The 22,932-nt window shown below is 44.9% G+C and overlaps 1 protein-coding gene and 1 long non-coding RNA gene across 3 annotated transcripts in view; one reads left to right on the top strand and one right to left on the bottom strand.

The window, feature by feature from the left end:
* Nucleotides 1-6,526: 6,526 nt before the first annotated feature.
* LOC139082767 (uncharacterized) overlaps nucleotides 6,527-22,932 on the bottom strand; it is a 40,700-nt gene continuing 24,294 nt past the window's right edge. The window contains exons 1-2 of one of the 2 annotated variants that reach the window (XR_011538981.1): nucleotides 9,278-9,600; nucleotides 6,527-6,750 (exon numbers count right to left, since the gene is read on the bottom strand). This is a non-coding gene — a long non-coding RNA (uncharacterized lncRNA). Of the gene's footprint in view, nucleotides 6,751-9,277; nucleotides 9,601-22,932 lie in introns of those variants that run through there. The other variant, XR_011538980.1, reaches the window with a different exon arrangement.
* Nucleotides 14,085-22,809, top strand: PURB (purine rich element binding protein B). Its single transcript, XM_008527735.2, has one exon. It carries the CDS (start codon nucleotides 14,290-14,292, stop codon nucleotides 15,199-15,201), a length of 912 nt encoding a protein of 303 aa, XP_008525957.2. The 5' UTR covers nucleotides 14,085-14,289; the 3' UTR covers nucleotides 15,202-22,809.

The raw sequence follows: 22,932 nt of genomic DNA, 5'->3' as shown, positions 1-22,932 counted from the left end.
CTATTTAGACCATGTCAGGAGGCTCATCATGCCACAAAGCAACTCTCATGTTTCAGAGCTCGAATTTATGGGAATTTTCCCTTCCTACTGAGCTGAAATCAGCCTTTTGCGGACTAAGACCCACACTTCACCCAACACAGAAGCCCCTTTCCACATGACTGTCCTTTGTATTTGGGACTTCCTGTTATCCCCTCCCACCTTTGCACCCCTAACCAGCCCCAAATTCAGGCAAAAACTCCCAAAAATTAGTTCCTTGAGAGATCCAGACCCTACCCCAGCCTCATCAAGCTCCTTCAAGGGTTCACCCATACCAAATCGTTTAAAACGTGGCCTCGGGGCTCTGCCCAGCCAACATGTCTCCACAGTCTGACCAGCCCAGCACATGAGCTCTTATCTTTCTTTCTCTTTCTTCTTTTTATAAAATATTTTTTAATTGTGGTAAAATACACATAACAAAATTTACCCTTTTAACCAGTAAACACACAATTCAGTACATTCACATTGTTGTGCAACCATCACCACCATCCATTTCCAGAAATTTCTCATCTTCCCAAACAGAAACGTTGTTCCCATTAAACAATAACAACTCCCCTCTTCCTCCAGCCCCTGGCGCCCCCCATTCCACTTTCTGTTTCTATCATACAGTATTTGTCCTTTTGTGACTGGCTTATTTCGCTTGGCATAATGTCCTCAAATTTCATCTATGTTGTAGCATGTGTCAGAATTTCCTTCCTTTTTAAGGCTGAACCATAGTCCATTGTATGGATATGGCACATTTTGTTTATCCATTCCTCTGTCAATGGACACTGGGTTTGTTTCCACCTTTGGGTTATCGTGAATATGCTGCTAGGAACATGGGTGTACAAATACCTCTTCAAGCCCTTGCTTTCAATTCTTTCGGGTATATACGCAGAAGTGGAAGTGCCAGGTCATATGGGAATTACACGTTTAATTTTTTGAAGAACTACCGGACTGTTTTCCATAGTGGCTGCACCGTTTTTCATTCCCACCAACGATGCACAAGAGTTCTAATCTCTCCACATCCTCACCAACACTTGTTCTCTTCTGTTTTTTTGATAGTAGCCATGCTAATGGATGTGAGGTGGTATCTCATTGTAATTTGGATTTGCATTTCCCCAGTGATTAGTGATGTTGAGCATCTTTTCATGTGCTTATTGGCCATTTGTATACCTTCTTTGGAAAAATGTCCATTCAAGTCCTTTGCCCGTTTTTGAATTGGGTCAGTTGTTCATTTGTTGTTGAATTTTAGTTCTTTACATATTCTGGATATCAATCCCTTATCTAATATATGATTTGCAAATATTTTTCTCCCATTCTGTGGGTTGCCTTTTCACTCTGTGTAAAAAGTAATAGTGTAATAGTATCTCTTAAGGTACAAATTTTTTTAATTTTAATCAATTCCTACTGATGTATTTTTTCTTTTGGGTACGGGCTCCTATCTTTCTCAGTCTGCTCTGCACGCTCTGCCCCCAGGGATGGAGCCCAAGGCCCAGCTTGCTTCTTCAGCAGCCACATGGCTGGATTGGGCGCAGGCCCCTCGGAACCTCTCTCTCCTGGAGGGAGCATCTCCAGTCTTGTCCTTTGTAAAGGATCCTTTTATTTAGTATTTGCAGAGTGGCTATAGTAGGAAAGAGTTATGGAAATTTTAAATAAAAGGAACCCCCCCCCGCAATTCTACCATGCGGGAATTAAATGAAATAAAATTGTTCATTTTCTGTGCTGCCTTCGAGTCTCATCGACATTCATAGATGAACTCTGACAACCATTGTGGGGGTGCAGCTGAACCACTGAGGGGTTCTGCCATACACAGAGGTCTTTTCAAATCCTGATTTTCTTTTCTCTCTTATTAGCTGTTCCTGCTGGGTTCATTTCACTTTCACATTTTATAACAGCGTTTCATTCAGGTCACAGCTAGAGATGCTAAATGGGACTAAACAGGTAGAGAGAATGCCGAGGAGTCGGATGGTGCACTGCAGCAGGCCGCCCGAGGCTCGGACGGTGGGCCCCAGGCCAGTGACTGTCATCTTCCTATCACGAAGATGACCCTGGCAACTTGTCCTTTTCTCCCTCTCAACAACCCTGTGCACTCTGAAGGCTACTTGGCTGCTAACTTCTCTCATTCGATCATTCCTTCAGCAACATCTATTAAGAACCTGCTCTGTGTCAAAAGTTGTGTTTTGCAGCAGGAACGTCAAGATGAAGAGTAGACCCCTCCTGCAGGAGGTCAGTGGTTTGGGGAGGGCAGAGGCTGGCAATGGGGTATAAACTCAATTTCAGTGGTTCCAGGACAGAGGTGAGGGCCAGCAGGGCTCCTGTTGGGGCATCTATGCTCCACCAAGGTTGCTATCCCACCAGGCCAAGACCCTCTGCGGGGAGAAGGGGAAGCCAACCCTTCCTCCCACTGGAGTATCCAGGAGGTCACTGCTGTGAGCCCCACCACAGTCACATTCCAGGCTGCCAGGGGCCTGGCTCCAAGACTCCTGGGGATACGGCCCTGGCTTTTCTCAGGAACTGGGTTGAAAACCTCTTTGTCCCACCCCTCATGTCCCACCCCTGAAGGGGACCCCATGGAAGGGTCTCACCCATGATGGTTCTCAGGTGGAGGAAGGAGCAGTCACCCCTCATGGGAGCTTGAGGGGCTGTTGGCTGGTCGAAGCAGAGGTGAGTTAGGAGAAGCGCAGGCAGGAGAGCCCCTACCCAGCACCCCACCACTGAAAACCAATGTCAGAAGCTCTAGGCCAGTGGGAGGCCACCAAGTGGGTTCTGCAGACAGTGGAGTCCCTGCCCCAGGGGGTGTTGGCTCAGAACTGCCCCAAGCTCCCAGAGATATAGCCGGTGATGTGCTAAACTTTGACTCCCGATTCACATGTTGCCGCCCTAAACCCCAGGACTCAGAATGTGACTATATTTGGAAGTGGGATCTTTCAAGAGGTGATGAAGGTCAAATGAGGTCACTAGGTTGGGCTCTAATCCAGTGTGACTGGTGTCCTTATAAGATGAGCACATTAGGACACAGACACACACAGAGGGAAGACCATGCGAGGACACAGGGAGGTGATGGCCATCTACATGCCATGGAGAGACGTCTCAGGAGAAACCAGCCCTGCCAACACCTTGATCTTAGACTTCCAGACTCCAGAACTGGGAGGAATAAATGTCTGTTGTTTGAGCCGCCCGGTCTGTGGTGTTTATTACAACAGCCCAAGCCAACTAAGAAACAGCCTCTCCTCTGCAGCCTCCACCTTCCCCAGGAAGCGTCCGGGGATGTGCCTCTTCCCTTCCCTCTTTCCAACATGAGATGGAGTTTGTACATCAGCCCATTTGGACCGGGGTTGGGTTCTGCAGATACACTTCCAGGACCCCCAACCTCCATCCAAACCGCCCGACACACCTGTGGGAGGAAGCCCCTTCCTTTTGACTAGTGTCCAGCCCCAGCCACTGTCCCAGTGTCCCAGAACCACTTGGCTCTTCCCCAGGAGTTCCTGGGACCCCTGGCTGGTCCTAAATCACGAATGACAGGAGTCACCAAGCCTGGCACGTGGACCCCCAACACAGGGGGAGGAAGTGATTGGAGTTCCATCTAGGAGAATTAAAGGAGTGGGCCGGGAGCAAGGGAGGGGAGGGTGCTCCGTGGCCACAGAGTGTGTGGGACAGGGGGCACTCTGGAGCCAATATCACCGACTCTTTCTCCCACATATATTTCAATCTTCTCAAATTTTCCCATAAAAGTTATTAGTTTTCAACCTCTGAAAATCCATATTTAGGGGGAAATTATAAATCTAAAGTTGTTAAGGAAGCAGATTTAGAGATCTACAGTGTGCGCCACAGACGTGGAAGGAACTAGCTTGGAAACACGCAGCCACTGAGAGCCGCCTCTGCCCCCGAGAGCCAGGCCCACAGAGGTACCAAGGAAAACAGCTGCTCACGGAGCACGTTTACAACAAACACAGACCTGGAAATAGCCTAAATTTCCAACCACAAATACTTAAGTCAATTATATCGGCTCATAGAAGTAGGTAATCACCAAGATAACATAAGAACATGGTGACCTGTTTGTGCAGTAACGTACAGTGAGAGAGAAAATGGTTTTGTTTTCAATATACTATATATAACTACACACTATAATTACAACATAAAAATAGATGAGCATTTTGATAGAAAGTGGAAGGGAAACAGAAAAACAAAAGCAGGTAGATTAGTGCACCGGGGCGGTAGGACTGTGTCCTAAATGTTTTTCATTTTAAATTTCCCTTAATATTTCAGCAAGGTTTTAATAAATGATACTTTAAAAATAGTTCTATCTCCTCAACGAAAACATGCATTAAACAAAGAAGCAACTCAACCGGAGGAGGACAGGGAGGGGACAAGGAGGGTGACGTCTCTTTGCCTATTCCCCTGGGGACAGGACAATGCTACTTGATCAGAGAGAGAGGAAGTACAACCTCTGCCCTCTGCCCTGGACCTGGAGTTTGCCCTTTTGTACTCTGAGACAGACGAGCAGCCAGGCTTTGGGAATGAAGGTATAGTCAAGGCTCTGATCCATGGTGTCGGGCTCCATTTTGGGTAAATTTTGCCACAGCCGGTGGCTCGTGAGCAGATGGCACGGCCAAGCTTCCAATGGTGGGGCCAGCCGGGGCCAGGCTAGAGGGAGCCAGGGGCTGGTCTCAGCCACATGGCGTCCAAACTGGAGGCAGGACGGCCCAGCAAGAGCCACCCGCAGGCACAGCAAGTGAGGGAACCCAACAGTGACAGAAAGAGCAGGGCTGGCAATGAGGGAATGGCCTGTTGCCAAGCAGTTAGAGCTCAAAGCCCCATCTACCCTCAAGTGCAAGGTGTGAGGGGTCACTGTGACCCCAAGGGGGTGGCAGTGGGAGGTGACCAGGGCAAATAATTGTGCTCAGAACATACACAGAACTCCTAGCCCAATAGAAACATGGACAAAAGCCACGAATAGGCACTTCGCCAACAAGGAGACACCTACAGCCAACAGGCACACTGAGAGACACTTGGCCTCCCGGGTAATCAGGGAAATGTAAACCAAGGCAGCAAAGAGAAGATGCTTTTCATCCATTCCATGGCAAAAATTGAGAACTGCCAATGCCAAGGGCTGGAGAGGCTGTGGACCAGAGGTCTTGTGAACATGGCTCAGGGGAGTGAAACCAGGGTAACAACTTGGGCCACAGTACCCAGACATTTGGTCAAACGCTAGCCTGGATGTCACTGTGAAGGTATTGTTTAGATGAGATTAACATTTAAATCAGTAGACTCTGACTAAAGCAGATTATCCTCCATAATGTGGGTGGGCTTCATCCAATCAGTTGAAGGCTTAAGGAAAAAGACTGGGGGGCCAGCCTGGTGGCGCAGCGGTTAAGTTCACACATTCTGCTTCAGCGGCCTGGAGTTCACTGGTTCGGATCTCAAGTGCGGACCTACGAACTACTTGTCAAGCCATGCTGTGGCAGGCGTCCCATGTATAAAGTAGAGGAAGATGGGCACGGATGTTAGCTCAGGGCCAGTCTTCCTCAGCAAAAAAGAGGAGGATTGGCAGCAGATGTTAGCTCAGGGCTAATCTTCCTCAAAAAAAAAGAAAAAAGACTGGGAGGAACACATATAGGAACATACACAGATTTAAATTATTATTAGTGTTCTAGTTCTCAGGTTGGCTGGTAATTCAAGAGGTTTTATTAAGCTACGTGATTGAATGAATGATAAAAACAGAGCCATGATGCATGGACTAATAAAAAAATCTGATAAAACAAAGATTTTGATCAATATAATTCTGTGCATAAAATAAAAACTTAATGTTATACATCAGTATGCATAGAATGATAGTTTTGTAATATGACTGTATGTATATACACATATATGTAAATTTGTATTTAAAATTTTGCATAGGAAAAACTCAGAAGGTCAGACATTGAGATCTCAGGGTGGTGGGTGCCATTTTGAGGCATTTACATTTTCTTACTTTTGCTTTGCTGTATTTTCCAAATTTCCTGCAATAAAAACACATTTTTTAATAGGAGAAAAACATAGTGACCTCACCAAGACGCCCAGCCATAGTTCAAGTGTGACTGTCTAAAGTGAGCTGTTGTCACGCTTTACTGAACGGCTCAAAAAGCCACAGGAAGTTGAAGATCGCATGCTTCTTTTCAAGTGCATTCCGTTAGATAGGCTCCCTGTAAAGGAGACACAAAGATAAGATGCAGTCCCTGCTCCTAAGGAGTTTGCAGGCCAGCAGGAAAATAAGCCTTGGCAAGTAACTGACTTCAGGGCAGAGCACGTGGGAGCTGTGAGAGCATCCCAGGGCTGTGTGTTTCAGCCGAGCAGACTCCCTGCTGCTCAGAGGCTCCAAAAAGCTTCACAGAGATTCTAAACGGGCAAAGGGCCAGTCCCAGGGAGTTGCATGCTGAACTGGGCAGGGAAAATAAAAAGGGTACGATGAGACAAGGAGGGCTAACAAAATTTTAGGGGGATCATTTTTAAAACATTCTGACAACTTGAAGATTTTTTTGCTTTTTATTTTGACATAATTTCAGACTTACAGAAAAGTTGCAAGTCTAGCACGAAGCATTCCTGTTTACCCTTCACCCACTCTCCAACTGCTAATATTCCTCCACATTTGCTTTGTCGCTCTCCGTTGCATGTGAATGTCTCTTTCCAAATAGTCTGAGGGTGAACTGCAGCCATAATGCCTTTTTCACTTCTAAATACTTCAGTGTGCATTTCCTAAAAACAAGGATATTCTCTTATATAACCACGAGTACCATGACCTAAACCAGGAAACTAACATTAACACAGTATTATTATCTGATCTATAGACCTTATTCAGATCTCACCAATAACATTCTTTATGGCAAAGAAATGCCCACATGTCACATCTCTAGACTCTCCTTTAATCTGAAGCAGTTCTGCAGCCTTTGTCTTTGATGACACTGACATTTTTGAAGTTAGGTTGTAGCCCGTGATTTTGTGAACATTCCTTCCGTGAGGGCTTGTCTGCTGTTTCCTTAAGACTAGATGCAGGTTCTGCATTTTTGGTAGGAATACTACATAAGCGATGCTGTGTCCTCGGCAATCATGTCTGGGGACCTCTGAGGTCCATTTGTCCCATTCCTGGTGACATTAACCACGATCACATGAATAAAGCAGAGGCTGCCAGCTTTCTCCACTACAGAGTTACTATTTTTCCTTCTGTAATTAATAAGTACTTATGCAGAGATTCTTTGAGACTAGGTAAATATTCACTTTACTCAGCAAACTTTTACCCGCTGGTTGTAATAGCCATTGATGACTTTTGCCTGAATCAATTATTACTATGATAATTGCTAAATGACATTTTTCAAATTCCATCATTTCTTCTGTATTTATCACTTGGCTTTCTACTGAAGGAAGAGCTTTTCTTTCTCTTATTTATTTATATCCTCACGTATACATGGATTCTTATTTTACTCGGTGATTTATAACCTGTTACTATCATTATTTGATGCTTAAATTGTCCCAGATTTAGCCAGCAGGAGTGTCCTTTTGACATATCCCCCTCATTTTCTGAGCACACACTTACTTCCTGACACAAAATAGTCCAGGTTTGGCTCATGCTGTCTCTCCTCCAGCTCTAGAATCAGTCATTTCTCCAAGGAGCTCTAGTTCCTTTCACTTTCAGCAGAGAATGGGATTAAGAAACCGAGATCTGGGTGCTGGGTGTGCTCATTGCTCCTGGGGTGTTATTGTTTCTAGGAAATGGATGTATATAAATACATACATTCATCTCTATATGTCGATATGTTCACATGTGTCTGTGTGTTTTTATATCTATCTGCGTGTATTTCCATATTTATCTGTTTGTGTATATTTCTGTATTTATCTGTGTCTGTATTTCTGCATTTATCTGTGTATTTCTGTATTTATCTGTGTGTGTATTTTACATTTATCTGTATGTGTGTATTTCTGTATTTATCTGTGTGTGTTTCTGTATCTATCTGCATGTGTGTATGTATGTGTGTATATTTCTGTATTTAGTTGTGTGTCTATTTCTACATTTATCTGTATCTATGTATTTCTGCATTTAACTGTGTGTATTTCTGTATCTATCTGCGGGTATGTAGGTATGTATGTCTGTATTTATCTGTGTGTGTGCATTTCTCTATTTATCTGTGTATATGTGCACACACACACCTGTGTAATGAAACCGTGAACTCGTGCTGATACCTCCAATTCCTATGCAGTCCCATAAAGTTTGTTCTAATCTTCCCCCATCCATATTTGTAACTTCCTTCAGGCACAGATCTTTAAAGGCTGTGGCTGTAGTTCACCTGTCATTGTTACCACTGGCACCGGAAACCTCCCTCTCTTGACCATGTGGCCTTACTTTGTGCTTAGTGTAGACTTGGGCATCGCCAGCCTGTGAGCAAAGGCAAAGGGCAGACGGAGTAACCAGGCTGGGGCCCAGTTCTGAGCCAGACAGCCTTCTGGAAGGTGCAGGGGAAGCAGAAGCAGAATCCCCAGGAATTGGGGGTAGGGGGGTGCCACGCTGGGATGTTCTGGATGAAATGAGAAGCCAGAACAGATGGCTGTTGTCCGGCTCCATTCAAAGACCACAAGTGACCTAAGGGGCACTTGGAAAGGGCAAACCTGTTCCCCACAGCAGCTGGGAGCAGAGCCCTGACTAGAGGCTTTGTGGGCACAGCTGGCTCTCCCAAGCCACAAGGGCAGCTGGGAGGAGGCTCCTCCCGCCCTGATATCACTGAAGAGAGCCCACGGGGACAGAGGCTGCCCCCCTGCTGCTTAGGGCATAAGAGAGCAGGTTCAAACACTACTGACCCCACTGATAGCCTCCTCAGACCTGTTATTCATAACCAGCTGATACACTTTCCTACTGTTCTATTTCTAGGGATCCTGTTCTTTTTAAGATTGTTGCCTTTGGGACTTTCAACTGTCTTTTCTAACAAACATACCTCCCGAAGACAAAAGTATTTCTGGGTTTTCTGTGCACGTTCTCTCAACTCAACACTGGGTCTTTACAGAACGTGGAGCCTGCAAGACACGTCTGCAGGAAGCTCGGCCACACCCTTGAGGAACACTGACAAGGGCAAGAACACTTGTGGCTCACGCGCCAGCCGCACCCACGAAGCAGTCTGCACACATCACCTCGCTGACCACCCAGGGAAGCACATTTCACAGCCAGGAAGCAGGAGTGAAGCAACTCGCCCCATAGCACCAGGCAGTGGAGGCCCAGAATGTTCCAAGGAACATGTACCTCTTCCAGGGGCTCAGGAGGCCACTTGGGAGCTGGTGAGTACCGGACAGCAGGGCTTGACAGGCATGCTTAAAGCAGACTCCCAGCCTCTGGGAACGCCCCAAGAGTCTAATTTTTAAGAACAAGGGGAGCTACAGGAGGGCTACTGATTGATTGATGTGTTGACTGATAAGTCCTGGGCCTGAGAAACTGTGCCCTCTGGAACCTAACACCAACACAAGGAACTGATGTTCTACCTCTCAGAAGACAAAAATCCCCGGAATAAACAGCAGGTGTGGGGCCTCTGCCCAGCCCCGATGAGGCAATCTCTTTAGATTGTGCAAGAACACACTTGCTTCCAGCCACACGAATCCACAGAAATGTCACTGGTGGCTTCAGTGCATGCCAGCTGGGTTGGGCCCAGAGCGTCAAGCTGAGATGCATCTACAGCACAGGATGCCTGGCCTGGGGGTCTTGGTGCCAGCGCCATGCGGGTGGTACCCCTCAACACCCATTTCTCCTAAGCCACCATCCTGCCTTCTTCCCTTCCGTACAATTTCCTCCCAGATGGGAAAAGGGCAGAACAGACAAGGAGGTCACGCAGCTTCTGAGCAGCACACGGCAGGAGAGTGCGCCAACAGTTTCCACTACTGATCTACTCAAAAACACATTTTGACATCGCCCCCCCCACCCCAGGCTCTCCCGCCACCCCTGCGCTGCTGACTCCAGAAGCTTCTACCACCTCATCTTCCTCCCTGCTCCAGCACCAGGGTGATCTGGGTGGCGGGCAGCATTTCCCTCACTGTGGAGAGTTGAGCCAGCCAGGGCGGGAGGGGTTTTCAGACCAAGGTCAAGAAGTTTCTCCAAACCCTAAGTCAGAGACAGTCTACAAAACTAGTGGTCTTTACCCCTGAGCTATGTCAACAACAGGAAAGACACAGACAGACTGAGGGAGGAATGTTTCCAGACCAGAGAGGGGAAGGAGGCAGCCCAGCGAAGGAAACAAGATCTTCTGTTGCTACAAATGACATAAGTGGGACACTTGGCAAAATCTGAATCAAGTCTGTTGATTAGATAATAGTATCAGATCTGGGTTAATTTCTTGATTTTGATCACTGTGCTCTGGTTAGGCAAGAGAATGCTCATGTTTTAAAAAAGAGACACTGAAGTATTTAAGGGTAAAGGAGCATCTTGTCTGAAACTTATTCTCAAATGGCTCAAGAGGAAGAAAAAATATATAGTCATGCAACACATGACATTTTGGTCAATGACAGACCACAAATATGACGGTGGTCCCGTAAGATTAGTACCATATAGCCTCGGTGTGCAGTAGGCTATACCATCTAGGTTTGTGTAAATACACTCTATGATGTTCGTACGACAAGATCACCTAATGTCACATTTCTCAGAATGTGTCCCCATGGTGAAGCGATGCATGACCGTGTATACAAAGAGAGACACAATGAAGCAAACGTGGTAAATATTAACATTTGGGGAATCGGGGTGAAGAGTACTGTTCCTGAACTGTTCCGTGAATTTCAATTTCAATTTTAAGTTTAATAGGAAAAGTAACAGGAAAATAAAAACGTACCCTGCAATGTCTGAACCCTTCCTCCTTCTCCTGGCCCAGATTCAGGAGAAGGGACCGGCCATCTGAGGCCACTGTCCCAGTCCCCACTCCCTTCCAGGTCTCCCCAGCCCTGGCAAGGCCTGCTCCCATCTGCCACCTCCTGCCCAGCCTCCAAGCTGCTCACAGTGGCTGAAGGAAGCACAGTGCTTCTGCCCCAGCATTAGCCAGATTGGGCTGCTTAGGGGGATTCTAGTCCCACGTAAGCCCCACAGGTTTTTGCAGCCTTCTACTGAGCACATGGCCTCACCCTCAGACGCTGGAGCAGATAGAGCCTTTCGGCAAGAACGGCTCCAATTTCTCTCCTCTCCACCAGAAGCTCCTGTGTCTCTCCTCCATTCTCCCTGGTCTCATGAGAAAAAAGATGCCTTCTTGCCTCCCAGGGCCCAGCCCCTCTCCCTATGTGCCCATCTGCTAGCCCACTCTAGGCCCTCACTCAATAATGACTTCCCCTCAGTGCCCACCTCCCGGTCTTGGAGCTAGCTTGAGTCTCTCTGGGCAAGGCAGCCTCATGCTTCCCTTTGCCAGCTACTATCCTTCTCTGCCCTCTGTCACCTGGGTAGCTCCTCAACCCATACTCCTGCTCACGTGTTCATTCGTTAGCACTGTGACATCTGGCTTCCATGCTCCCCCCAAAGTGGCAGTGTCAAAGACAGGATTTTGAATTGGAGACTTGAGCCACAGTCTCTGCTCCACCTCTTCAGAGCTGTGTGACTCTCTGCATGTTTCCAGGACACGTGGGTAGTGTACATGCAGGTTCAATATGAACTGTAACATCCGACCCTCACCTTTCTCTCTCCCCTTCTTCACCTGTCCCTGATTTCTCCATGCAGCCTCCTGGGAGCTGACATCAAATCCACCCCGTCTGCTGGCAGCTCCCAAACCTGCATCTCCGTTGCTGCCCCTCTTCTCAACTCTGCTTGTCTGGTTCCCACAGCTGCTTGGACATCTACCCTCAGGCATCCAGCCAGCTCCTCAAATTTAACATGCCGACCCTGAGACCCACTCTCATTCATGCTAGATTTGCCAAAAGGCAGTCACAGCAGGTGCTTAAGGCCACCAAGAAGTAATAAGCTTCTGGGGAAGAATTTGATATTCAAAAAATGCATCGAAGCAGCTTGTCCTGTTGCGTCCCATTTATTGTGAGTTATGTGGGGGAGAAGCACCTAACATTTGCATTATTGGGGCCTCTGAGGTCTCAACTCAGCTCTCACTATCATCTCCAACAAGAGCTCATCCTTCCTGAACAGGCTCAGGCACTAGTCACTCAGAGCCCCACCGTAAAATCATCCTTTAGTCTTCTCACATCTGCAATAAGGTCATTGCCTCCTAACGAAGCACACCTATGCTGTCCTCTGCCATGGGTCACCTCCTCGAAGCACAGAGGGGAAGCGTCACACAGCTCTGGGGGCTCCCACTTGACTCAAGGCCAAGCTCCTGCCTGTAAGTGAAGGCCTCCCCCGTGGGCCCAGGTTTAGCTGCCTCAGACTCTGTTGTTCACCACCCCCTCCTCACAGACCCTGGGCTTCAGCCAAACCAGACTTCTCGCCATCTGGGAACACATGTTCCCTCTTCCCAAAATAACCTACATCCATCTCCACCTGTCGAGATCTGTCCTTGAAGGGTTATTCAATAAATAGTACTGGGACAATTGGCCATTTGAAAGTAATTTTTTAGATTCTTCATACTCTATACCAAAATGTATTCCAGACAAACCAGCGTTAAATATATAATACAAACAGTTGATATAATCACATATATTAAATAATAAAACTGTAGAAAGTCTGCAAAAATATGTGATTACCAAATACATGAAAAGGTGGAAGACCTAAGCTTAAAAGCAAAGAACGAAATTTCAAAGGAAACAAAGCTATAGATCTAACTCATTAAATAGAACCTGACTCATTAAAACCAAACTGACAAACAGACAGAGGGGTAGAGAATCCTTCTCATGAGCTGAATGTTGGGGTCCCCTGTGTAGGGAAGTGGTTTGGTTAGCAAGAAATTAGAAAAGGAGCAACATGGATATCTTTCATGAAAGCCAAGTGATGCCTGACATCACATTCCTTCCCTAGGGAAGTGAAATGTCTAAACTCTCTCCAAGATTGACGTGTTCAAGGCCTAAAATCTGACATCTTTCCCTGGACCCTCCTGTGTTTGGCTGATAGCTATTATTCTAACTTTGTTTGACTGGCTCTTTTTTATGAAACAGAAGAGGTGACTAACACTTAGGGAGTGCTTCCTTTGTGCCAGGTTACATGTTTTATCTGCATTATCTCATTTAATACTTATAACAACCCCAAGAGATGGGTACTATTATTCCCGTTTAACAGGTGGAGGAATTGAGACTGAGAGATTAACTGAACTGCCCAAGATCACACAGCTAGCATGGGATTCACACCCAGGCAGAGTGACTCTTAGCACACATCTCCTCCCCGGAAAGCCATACTTTCTACTGCTTTAATCCATTTGCGTCTCACCACACAACGTAGCACATGAAACATGTATCCTTCCGAGCTAACATGTAAAATGGTCGTCAGTGCCTGTACATAGGAGGTGTTCCATAAAAGTTATCTCCTTGCCTAAGCTCTGCGTCCCCATCAGGACTGCGTGGTGCAGGCCTTCATCACATTTTTCTTATATCGTTGTAGTGATGATGATGATGACGCTGTTATGCTGTGTGCTCCCGGCATTACGTAAGGTATTCTACCAGCTAAAGCTGAGTCCACATTTATTGAGCACTCACTGTAACGAGTATTATACTAAACATTTTTCATGGATTATTACCCAACAATCCTATAAGGCTAGTTTTGTTTTGTTTTGAGTGCAGATGACCCCAACATCCTCCCTCCTTTAATTCCTCTCTCTTTAATAACAACTATATTGAGGTATAATTTCTCTACAGTAAATTGCATCTATTTAAAGCGTACGTTTCAGTGAATTGTGGCACTTCTGTGAAACCAACACCACAAGCAAGACGAGACTCTTTTCGTTCTCCCTCGGTTCCCCTGCGTCCCACACCACCGAGGTCCCCAAGCCACCGCCACCACAGCGAACCGCCTACAGCCCGCCCTGGGCCCGTGTCGTCATTGCTCCGCGCCCGGCCGCCACACCGCTCGGCGCTTCCGGCCGCGAGGACGTGATGGGCGGGGTAGGATGGCGTCATGAGGGAGCGCGCCGGAAGCGGGCGCGGGCCGGGCGGAAGTGGTGGGGCGGGGCGCGGAGGCGATGGGGGGCGGCGGCAGAGGCTGGCGATGAGCGGCGGGAGCGCGTGAGCGGGCCGGCGGGCGAGGCTGGGGGGCCCCGGAGAGCGAGCCGCAGGGCGGAGGGCGGGGGCGCCAGCGCTCCAGGCGGCGGGCGGCGGCCAGGGCGCAGCGGCAGCGGCCAGGGCGCGGCGGCCGAGAAGATGGCGGACGGCGACAGCGGCAGCGAGCGCGGCGGCGGCGGGCCCGGCGGCTTCCAGCCCGCGTCCCGCGGCAGCGGCGGCGAGCAGGAGACGCAGGAGCTGGCCTCGAAGCGGCTGGACATCCAGAACAAGCGCTTCTACCTGGACGTGAAGCAGAACGCCAAGGGCCGCTTCCTCAAGATCGCCGAGGTGGGCGCGGGCGGCTCCAAGAGCCGCCTCACGCTGTCCATGGCGGTGGCCGCCGAGTTCCGCGACTACCTGGGCGACTTCATCGAGCACTACGCGCAGCTGGGCCCCAGCAGCCCCGAGCAGGTGGCGGCGGCGGCAGGTGCTGAGGAGGGCGGCGGGCCGCGGCGCGCACTCAAGAGCGAGTTCCTGGTGCGCGAGAACCGCAAGTACTACCTGGACCTTAAGGAGAACCAGCGCGGCCGCTTCCTGCGCATCCGCCAGACAGTCAACCGCGGCGGCGGCCCCGGGCCCGGCGGCCTGCAGAGCGGACAGACCATCGCCCTGCCCGCCCAGGGCCTCATCGAGTTCCGCGATGCCCTGGCCAAGCTCATCGACGACTACGGTGGCGAGGATGACGAGCTGGCGGGGGGCCCGGGCGGTGGCGGGGGCCCCGGGGGCGGCCTGTACGGGGAGCTCCCGGAAGGCACCTCCATCACGGTGGACTCGAAGCGCTTTTTCTTCGACGTGGGGTGCAACAAGTATGGGGTGTTCCTGCGTGTGAGCGAGGTGAAGCCGTCCTACCGCAACGCCATCACCGTCCCCTTTAAGGCCTGGGGCAAGTTCGGGGGCGCTTTTTGTCGGTATGCGGATGAGATGAAAGAGATCCAGGAGCGGCAGAGGGATAAACTTTATGAGCGACGCGGCGGAGACGAGTCCGAGGGAGAGGAGGTGGATGAGGATTGAAACGCGCAGCATCCCCTATGGGCCTCCCCACCCCACCAGCGTCCCCTTGGCTAGAGAGCTCCCCTTCCTGCTCGTCCCCAGTGAGCTAGTGGAGTGGGAGCAAGGGAGGCCCAGAGGGAGAAAACAACGTTTAAAATAAAATAGTTAATTAGGAGAAATAACCATAAGAGAACAGTCACGGACAATTAGAGAACAGCAGTAAATTTCCAAGAACTGACAGCAACCCGCAAAGAAAGGACAACAGCTTCTCCTCAACTGAGCGAAATAGTCTCAGCTTCTGTTGTTTTCCCAACTGAGGTTCCTAAACTCTTTAGGTTAACCCTGGAAGGGATAGATCCTCGCACATCGTGGGCCAAGGAACACTCGAGTTACCCGAACCTGTTGGTAACAGCTGAATTTGCATTCTATCTGGGTAACCTGGACTAAAGGTCTCTCCAGACCTTGCTGTTAAAGTGTCTGTCCCTCCACCTCCATTGAAATCAGCATTTTGGATCTAGGTCTTCATAGGAATCTTGAGAAGAGAGAGGCCTTTGCAGTTACCCAGTTGAGGGTATAAGTTTCATGAAAAGGAATGCAACTCTAAATAATCATGGACAGAGCAAAATAAGAATTCAAGAAGCCACCGGGGAATACAGAAACAAATTGGATCCATTTTGTTTAAAATGGTTTTGCATGGAACCTGGATCAAGGTCTGTGTCTTTTCTTTGCAGAATTGTTTTCTGGGATGCAAATGGGTTCAGATGTCAATCCTTCAACTAGAATCTGTTACTAAAATATTGTAAAAGTTGGCAAAAATTTTTCAAAGATAAAAGAGCAGTTTTACATTGGGGGTTGCTGAGGTAGGCACAAAAAGAAATCAGGCACAAAGCACAAGGAAAACTGTTTGAGTGGATTGGTTGCTGCTCACTAAAGTTCTTCCCCTGATCTCCAAATATGGAGGTCATTACCAAGAAATGGCTTAGGTGTGAATGAGAGCCAGATCCCTGTGGCTCCACCGGGTGAGCCAGTGAATTATGGCTAATTTGGCCGTTTCAGCCACTGGATGGCTGGATTTTAAACCGTAAAACTTGAAGATATCTACAAAAGGTACAGTTGTGGCTACAAGCCTGAGCTTTAATGGAATATACGTCCTCACAGAGAAGTTGGAAATAACCAAAACTGAAGTCTTCATCTACCTTCAGTTTAATCTGTGGATTTGTTCAAATACTAAAGATCCTCAGGTCCAGAATTCCAGCATCGTTTATTCTTTTAAAATAAATTTTTAAGAACTTGATCCATTGTTTCAGTACCTCACAATCAAAGTTGGCAAATGATGGATGAGTGATTCAAGCAGCATGCCCTTTGGAAGCTGAAATCCATCTGAATGGAGCTGAAGTGAACATGAATATGCTGACTATATCCTGGAAGCATTTTTATACCATCTTAAAATTTCAACAAACTGGCTTTTGCTAGTTTATCCAGCTGTCTTTCAAGAATAAAAGTTGGGGTTTTCAAGGATCGCCTCTTCTATATTTTAAATGGATTTTCCATAAAAATGATTTTTACTAATCAAGTTAATCCCAACCCATCAAAAGGTATTCCTAGAGATGTCGTAGATCTAGGTAACTTCAAATTGAATGGGAGCTAATGTTCTTTCCAAAGTTTTCAGGTATTCTTTGTGCGACACCTTCTCAACCGGGAGGCAAGTAACCCCACCTCCACAATCTTAGTATTTTGTTTTTTAACTGCATGCCTGCCCTTTATTTGAGCTGCCTTTTAATTTATTGCATACCCTTTTTATCTTATTTTGGTATTATTCAACCTCTACAATCTTTTTGTATTTATTGGGAATAAGTAATATACAAAAAGGTCGTTTTCATGCATTGTGGCTGAGAGAGGGAAATAATTGTGTAAATAAAATTAGGCTTTTTTAAAAATTAGACTATGATTCAGAATATTGTTGATCTTAGATTTTTAACAAAAGTGGAAGAGCCACAGACATTGGTGCCCTTTTCAGACTATTTCTCTACTCTCATCATCCACAGTAGACTTTTTAAACAGATTTTTTTTAGAGCTTTTCTTTTTTTTTAAATTTTTCTCCGTTGCAAAGAATGTTTCCTAAATTGTATGGGAGCAATAGTATTTTTGATGTTTTAATGACATCCGTATACTTGTACTGTATTTTGTACTACAAGGCAGCTGTTTTCAATAATGTCCTGCTGTATTTACCTATGTGTTTTGAGTGTTTCTTTCTTTGCTGCGGAGAACAAATCCCTAAGTAGTTTTAGTAAAGGAGCTGAGAAGCTAGCATTAGGTTTGCAAAAACTGTTTTAAGTTTCAAACTCTGAGGCAGCAATGAAAATTAAGGTTGCAGCTATTAGTTGATTGCTGTAACTTTTTCATTTTCAAACCATGTACAATTCCTGTATAGACCAACTTGTTTTCTTGTTTCAGTGGTGATTCTGTTGCTCAGCTGCAGTGAGCCAGTTCAATTTTGCAAAGGTGCAGTACCTCTCCTTTTTAAGGGGTTGGTTTATTCTGTTTTCTTTTCATTTGGCTGAATTGCAGTAACTAGCCCTGCCTTTCTATCCTGTAGAAATGACAGGGTCTTCACAATCCTTCACCGGTGGCTACTAAGCTATAATTAGCTGAATAGAAAGAATGTGGAAGTGGTCTGAGGCATATAGAGTATATGCCAAGAACACTACCATATATGGCATCAGCTTTGGTTACCAGAGAAATTTTCTTAGTCATTAGACCATATAACAGTAATATATCATATGTAAATCTTTAGATATCAATTTGAGAATCCTCCAAAAAAAGGAGCAAAGAATGCATAAGCTATGTGTTGAAAAAAGTAATTTATATTAAAATTTTGACCTGCCTATGTAAAGATTAAGTGGTAAATGTCATAGTGGTGGGTTTTTAAGTCTTAACCAATCTCAAAGGTTTGTTCTCCTGCAGGGGCTGGTTCATGGCCTCTCTTCCCACTGCAGGAAGATTACAGAAGGATGTGGATTAATTGTAGCATTTCACTGATCCTCATTCCAGTCACTTGGGACAATAGAAATCTGCAAAGCGCCGAGACTACACTTCTGATGTGTGGTTTGTTAAACAAGGCAATATTAATGGGCCATCTTTCAGAGCTCGTTTATAAATATTGCTTATTAAAGCAAATGTTTTCTGATAAATCCAGTCAGAAAATGGCATTGTGCAGACTATGGGAAACAACCAATGTCTTTTGTTTTGTTTTTCAACCACTACTATGAACAGTGATTTAGGGCTTGTTTTTTAACTTTGGCAAACATCCCAGCTAATCACATGTTCAAAATAGTCATATTCCTGAGAAGTAGGTAACTAAAATCACTTTAGAGATAATTGGTAGAATGTTTGTTTCTCAAACTACTGCAGTACAGATGTGAGAAGTCAAATTTTAGAAACAGGATCAAAAAAGCAAAACTCTGATGAGATCCTACTATTCCCTTCTGGTTTCTATTGTCCCTTCCTGTCATTCAAGTAGAACAGCAGTTCTAGGCAGCAGAGAAACTTCTCAGTGCATATGCTGCACAGAACAAAATGTAAGTCTGTATGGCACCAAAAATCAAAGTGAGAACCAAACCAAAAACCCAGACACCCTATGTTACTATGGGAGGTATGTAGGTGGTATAAATGACTGTAGCTGTGATACACACATGGCTACTTGTCAAGTCACTTTCCATAATTATTTACTGCAAAATGATTGAGAGGCTTTAGGTGCAGGCAGCCGTTCACCTCCTGCTTCCTTTGTTACCTCTCGAACACTTTGCAATAAATTGCAGGTCTTCTAAGTCAAGCTTCAGTTTTTCTCAAAACAAAACAATTATCCTGTCTTATCTGAAAATGCAGGGTTGTGGGCTAAAGAGGCTGGTTATAATAATGCCCTCATATTGAGTGGTCTGTAAATGGCTGCACACTTCAGGCACTAGAGTTGCTGAGGATGCTTTGTTAAATGTGACCTTTAAAGAGGGGTAGAATGTTATCTACACAAGGTATTAAAAGGTGACTGTTCATTTGCGTCTACCTTGCTCTTGAGGTGGATGAAATTAAGGAGTAGCTTGAGTGTGTAAGCCATGCACATAAGTATTCTTCACTGTAAATTTTGTTTTCATTTTTAACCCACTTATGGTACTTTGTCCAATGCACAACTGATCTCTCAGTAGATATTCATTTGAAAATAGTGTGGCCTTGATCAGTGCGAAGGGGAAGGAGAGAAATGACTTTTTGCTTGTGTAAAAATGACTCGTTTGCTGAGAGTCGTTCTGTAGCACTCTTAGTATCTAATGCATTTGTGACCGGTCTCCTTTTTGATTGGGGAAGGTAATGTTTTTGACCCTGGGGTTATTAATTCAATTGAGTTGTCTTCTATTTTTAGGAAGTATCAGAATTGCTCTGATAAGTAACAAAGTTGACTGCTTTGATGTCCAATCTCAGGTTTTAGAATATATATAGTGATGTAAAATCCCAACGTTAACTCTTAAAACAATTTTCATTTAGTACACCCTGAAAGTCACACGCATAAGGCCTGTTCAGAGAGCAGAGCCTCCATTTTTTTGCTCCTTTTCCACTTTGTACGTCGCTTGAGAAAGTGTCGAGTAATTTTACATTGTATATTTCCATTTTAACCCTGACTGTCTCTCAAAGATAAAGCACTTTTTTATCATGAAATACATGGAATCTTTATGTGATGTGGATCATGATTTCTCAGGCTCCCGTAGATAATCTGCTTATGAATATTGTTCTAACTCTGTGTAAGAAGAGTAGAAATCTTTGCTAATGTTAGAAAGTTTGTATTATTGATCCAGAATGCATTTTGCTAGCTTCCAATGGACGGGAGAGTAAACAATGCTGCATTCACAATTTAATAAGTTACTTTCCCTTGAGCCTTAAGGTAACTTTTTTTTTTTCTGTCAACAGTAGCACTGAAGTGATCATAAATGAATGAGATTATCAGTTTTCAGGTTGGTTTTAGAGTACTGTATGTCAATTAGCTGTCTTCCTAAAGTTAACTATTCCCATTGAATAAACTGGATAATGGGTGTGTAGGGAGGGTTGGGGAGGGGGGGAGTTGGTTTGTAGAAAAGAAAAAAGAAAAAAAGAACCACGTTTACCTTAAGAAAAATATAGACAAAAAAGAAAAAAGTGCATGTCAATGCCCTGTTTGAAATTCCAGACATAAGGTGGAAATGGCACTTTATAAATTCATTTCCCCTGTTTTTAATCTAGAAAGCAAAGTCATTAATTTTCAAATGTTAGCCCCCAGAAGTTTCAAGAGTAGCAGACTCTTGAGTGGTGAGTTCTCTTAATATGTCTAACTTTGCTTTTTATTTAAACTCACTGTTCCCAGCTCTCAGTCCTAAAACGTAGTTTCCTTACTGATAGATTTAACAGACTCTTAGTTCAACAAATATGGTCCACTTGTCTACCAAAATTGAATTTGGGAAAATGAAAAAATACAATTGCATCATGAAGACTTATTACTCTAGCAATTTCCAATTGATAGTGGTGCCCCTGATCTAAGTAAGACCTTTGTGAATGTATTTTATATTTCCTAATGAAATAGGAAATATGCTGTCAGTGTAATCACCTTTATTCACAATCTTTTACTTTTCATTTGAAAATCTAACTCATGCCTCTTGTATTAGACATTCCAGTTTGGATAGGTAAGCCATGTTAAAACAACAGCAAATGTCATAGTGTTAGTTTCACTGCTCAGTAGGACTCCTAATAAAGGGAGGGCAGACCTTTATTCGAAGCTAAAGTGTTTTTTTTTCATAGGTGATTCTAACAAATGTTTTGATAAGTGTATGACTGCTCTTAACGAGATTTTGAGTCTAGGAGCAAATTTCATTTTCTTTGTGGTATATGTAAAGTATCAATTGACATGGACAAGAGAGGGCTGATTATATCTTTGATATGATGAAATGTGGGCCCAGAATTTAAGAGAGAAAGCAGTAGACCTAGTCAAGTTCATTGTCCACCTGAATATTGCAGGAGACATGAGTTTGTTTTTATTTTCCTACCTTCAATAACTTCATTGGCTAACTCTTTAAAAAAAATTGATTTAGACCACCTCTTATTTCTTAAAGGCAAACTTTCGTCCCCAGACTTACCCTGTGTTGCAAGATCAGGCTGGTTCAAAAAATCTCGATATTTGGAAATAGAATGGCAAGTAGTATATTTCTTCCCTTTTTAAATTCCTTTTTCAGGGACATATAAGTGCAGGTAGAGTCCCAAGAAATTGAAAAACAGGATTGTATTACTAAGCACATTTGTGTTGTAGGAATTTGGGAGTTGCATTTTAAACTCTTCAGATATGAAGCATAAGCCCTGTTCTCTCAGCCTACACATCACTTCTGTGTACAAACGTCTCTGGATTCCTAGAAGTTAATAGATTGGGCAAAAGTTGAGAAACTGATTTTAAATCAGTATATAGCATACTTAGAAAGAGTCTAGTTTTGCATGTTATGGTAGCAGGCAACTATATTTGAGTTTTTTCCAATGATTATCAATATTTGAATAATTAAGATTATCAGTGTATTCTGACTTCTTTTTTCCTAAAGTTCTAGAACAATTATTAGGGATTTATTCTTCCTTTTGCACCTTCATGCAGGTCTTTTTCCAAGATCGTTTTTAAAAGTCCATCCGTCTTCTGATCCATTTCCAGATAACACTTTGCATTCTATGGGAACCTTCACTGCCAGTCATATCTACCAGGGGCTTCCTTACACTAGATTCTTCACTCCAGAGTTGGGACTGATGTCCTGGAAGTAGAGAATCTACAGAATTAATTTGAATTAATTAAAACCAAATCTTGATAGCAGGAGACAGAGCTTCCTGATCTAGATGTACAACTAGAGTTTAGGTTGCAAGTTACTTTAAAAGGGGTTTGGGGAGGATGTCTTCAGTCTCTGTAAATACCCACATGCTTGTGCATTGTAAACCAAGTGTGTATTCCTGTGTATGAATTTGTAGAACTGATTTCTGCTTCAAGAGAAGCCGCACCTTTAACTTTATAAGGCTCCCTCCACCTGTAACCATATAAATATTTGTAAATAGAACACTAAAATTTGTAGTGATAGAATCAATTTGGGAATATCTGCTGAGAGACCAAAAAGTTCATTTTTTTAAGTACCTTGGCTAAAGAGTAAAGATTATTCCTCTTATTTTTTAAAAGAAGAATGCACTTTAACAAACACAGCTGCATGGGCAATTCACACAAATCCGTGAAGTGCAGTACCCATTCAGAAGTCACACTTCCTGGAAACCGTTCAAAAGCAGAGTCTACACGGGCTGTTGATCTCACTGCCTGGAGGTTGAAGCTCAGATTCCAGTCAATTTCAAGACTAGCAGGGCTGCTTCGAAAGAGCAATGTGAATACAGCCAGAAGCTTCAGACAGGTCTGTAAAATGGCAGGTCCCATATTTACCACTAACTAGCAAAACTGACAGAAAAACTCATAGAGAAAAACGTTTAAGAATCCTTACTGCTGGTGTGTACTCCTTACAATAGCAGACTTTTGCAAATGGAGTTTTACAGTCTATATTTAAAAAATTGTATGTTTGTAACAAATAAAGTATGCGGAAAAGTGAATGACAGTCTTGTGATGGTGTCTAATTTAGGGAATTACATGGTGCCGGGGAGGGAAATACCACACACCATCTGCTGGGGTTCATAAGTGGGTCTGGAATTGGGTGAGTTCCTACTCGGAATGAC

This window comes from Equus przewalskii, chromosome 4 (assembly GCF_037783145.1).
Source record: "Equus przewalskii isolate Varuska chromosome 4, EquPr2, whole genome shotgun sequence".
Lineage (NCBI taxonomy): Eukaryota > Metazoa > Chordata > Mammalia > Perissodactyla > Equidae > Equus > Equus przewalskii.
This window is presented reverse-complemented; position numbering and strand designations above follow the sequence as displayed.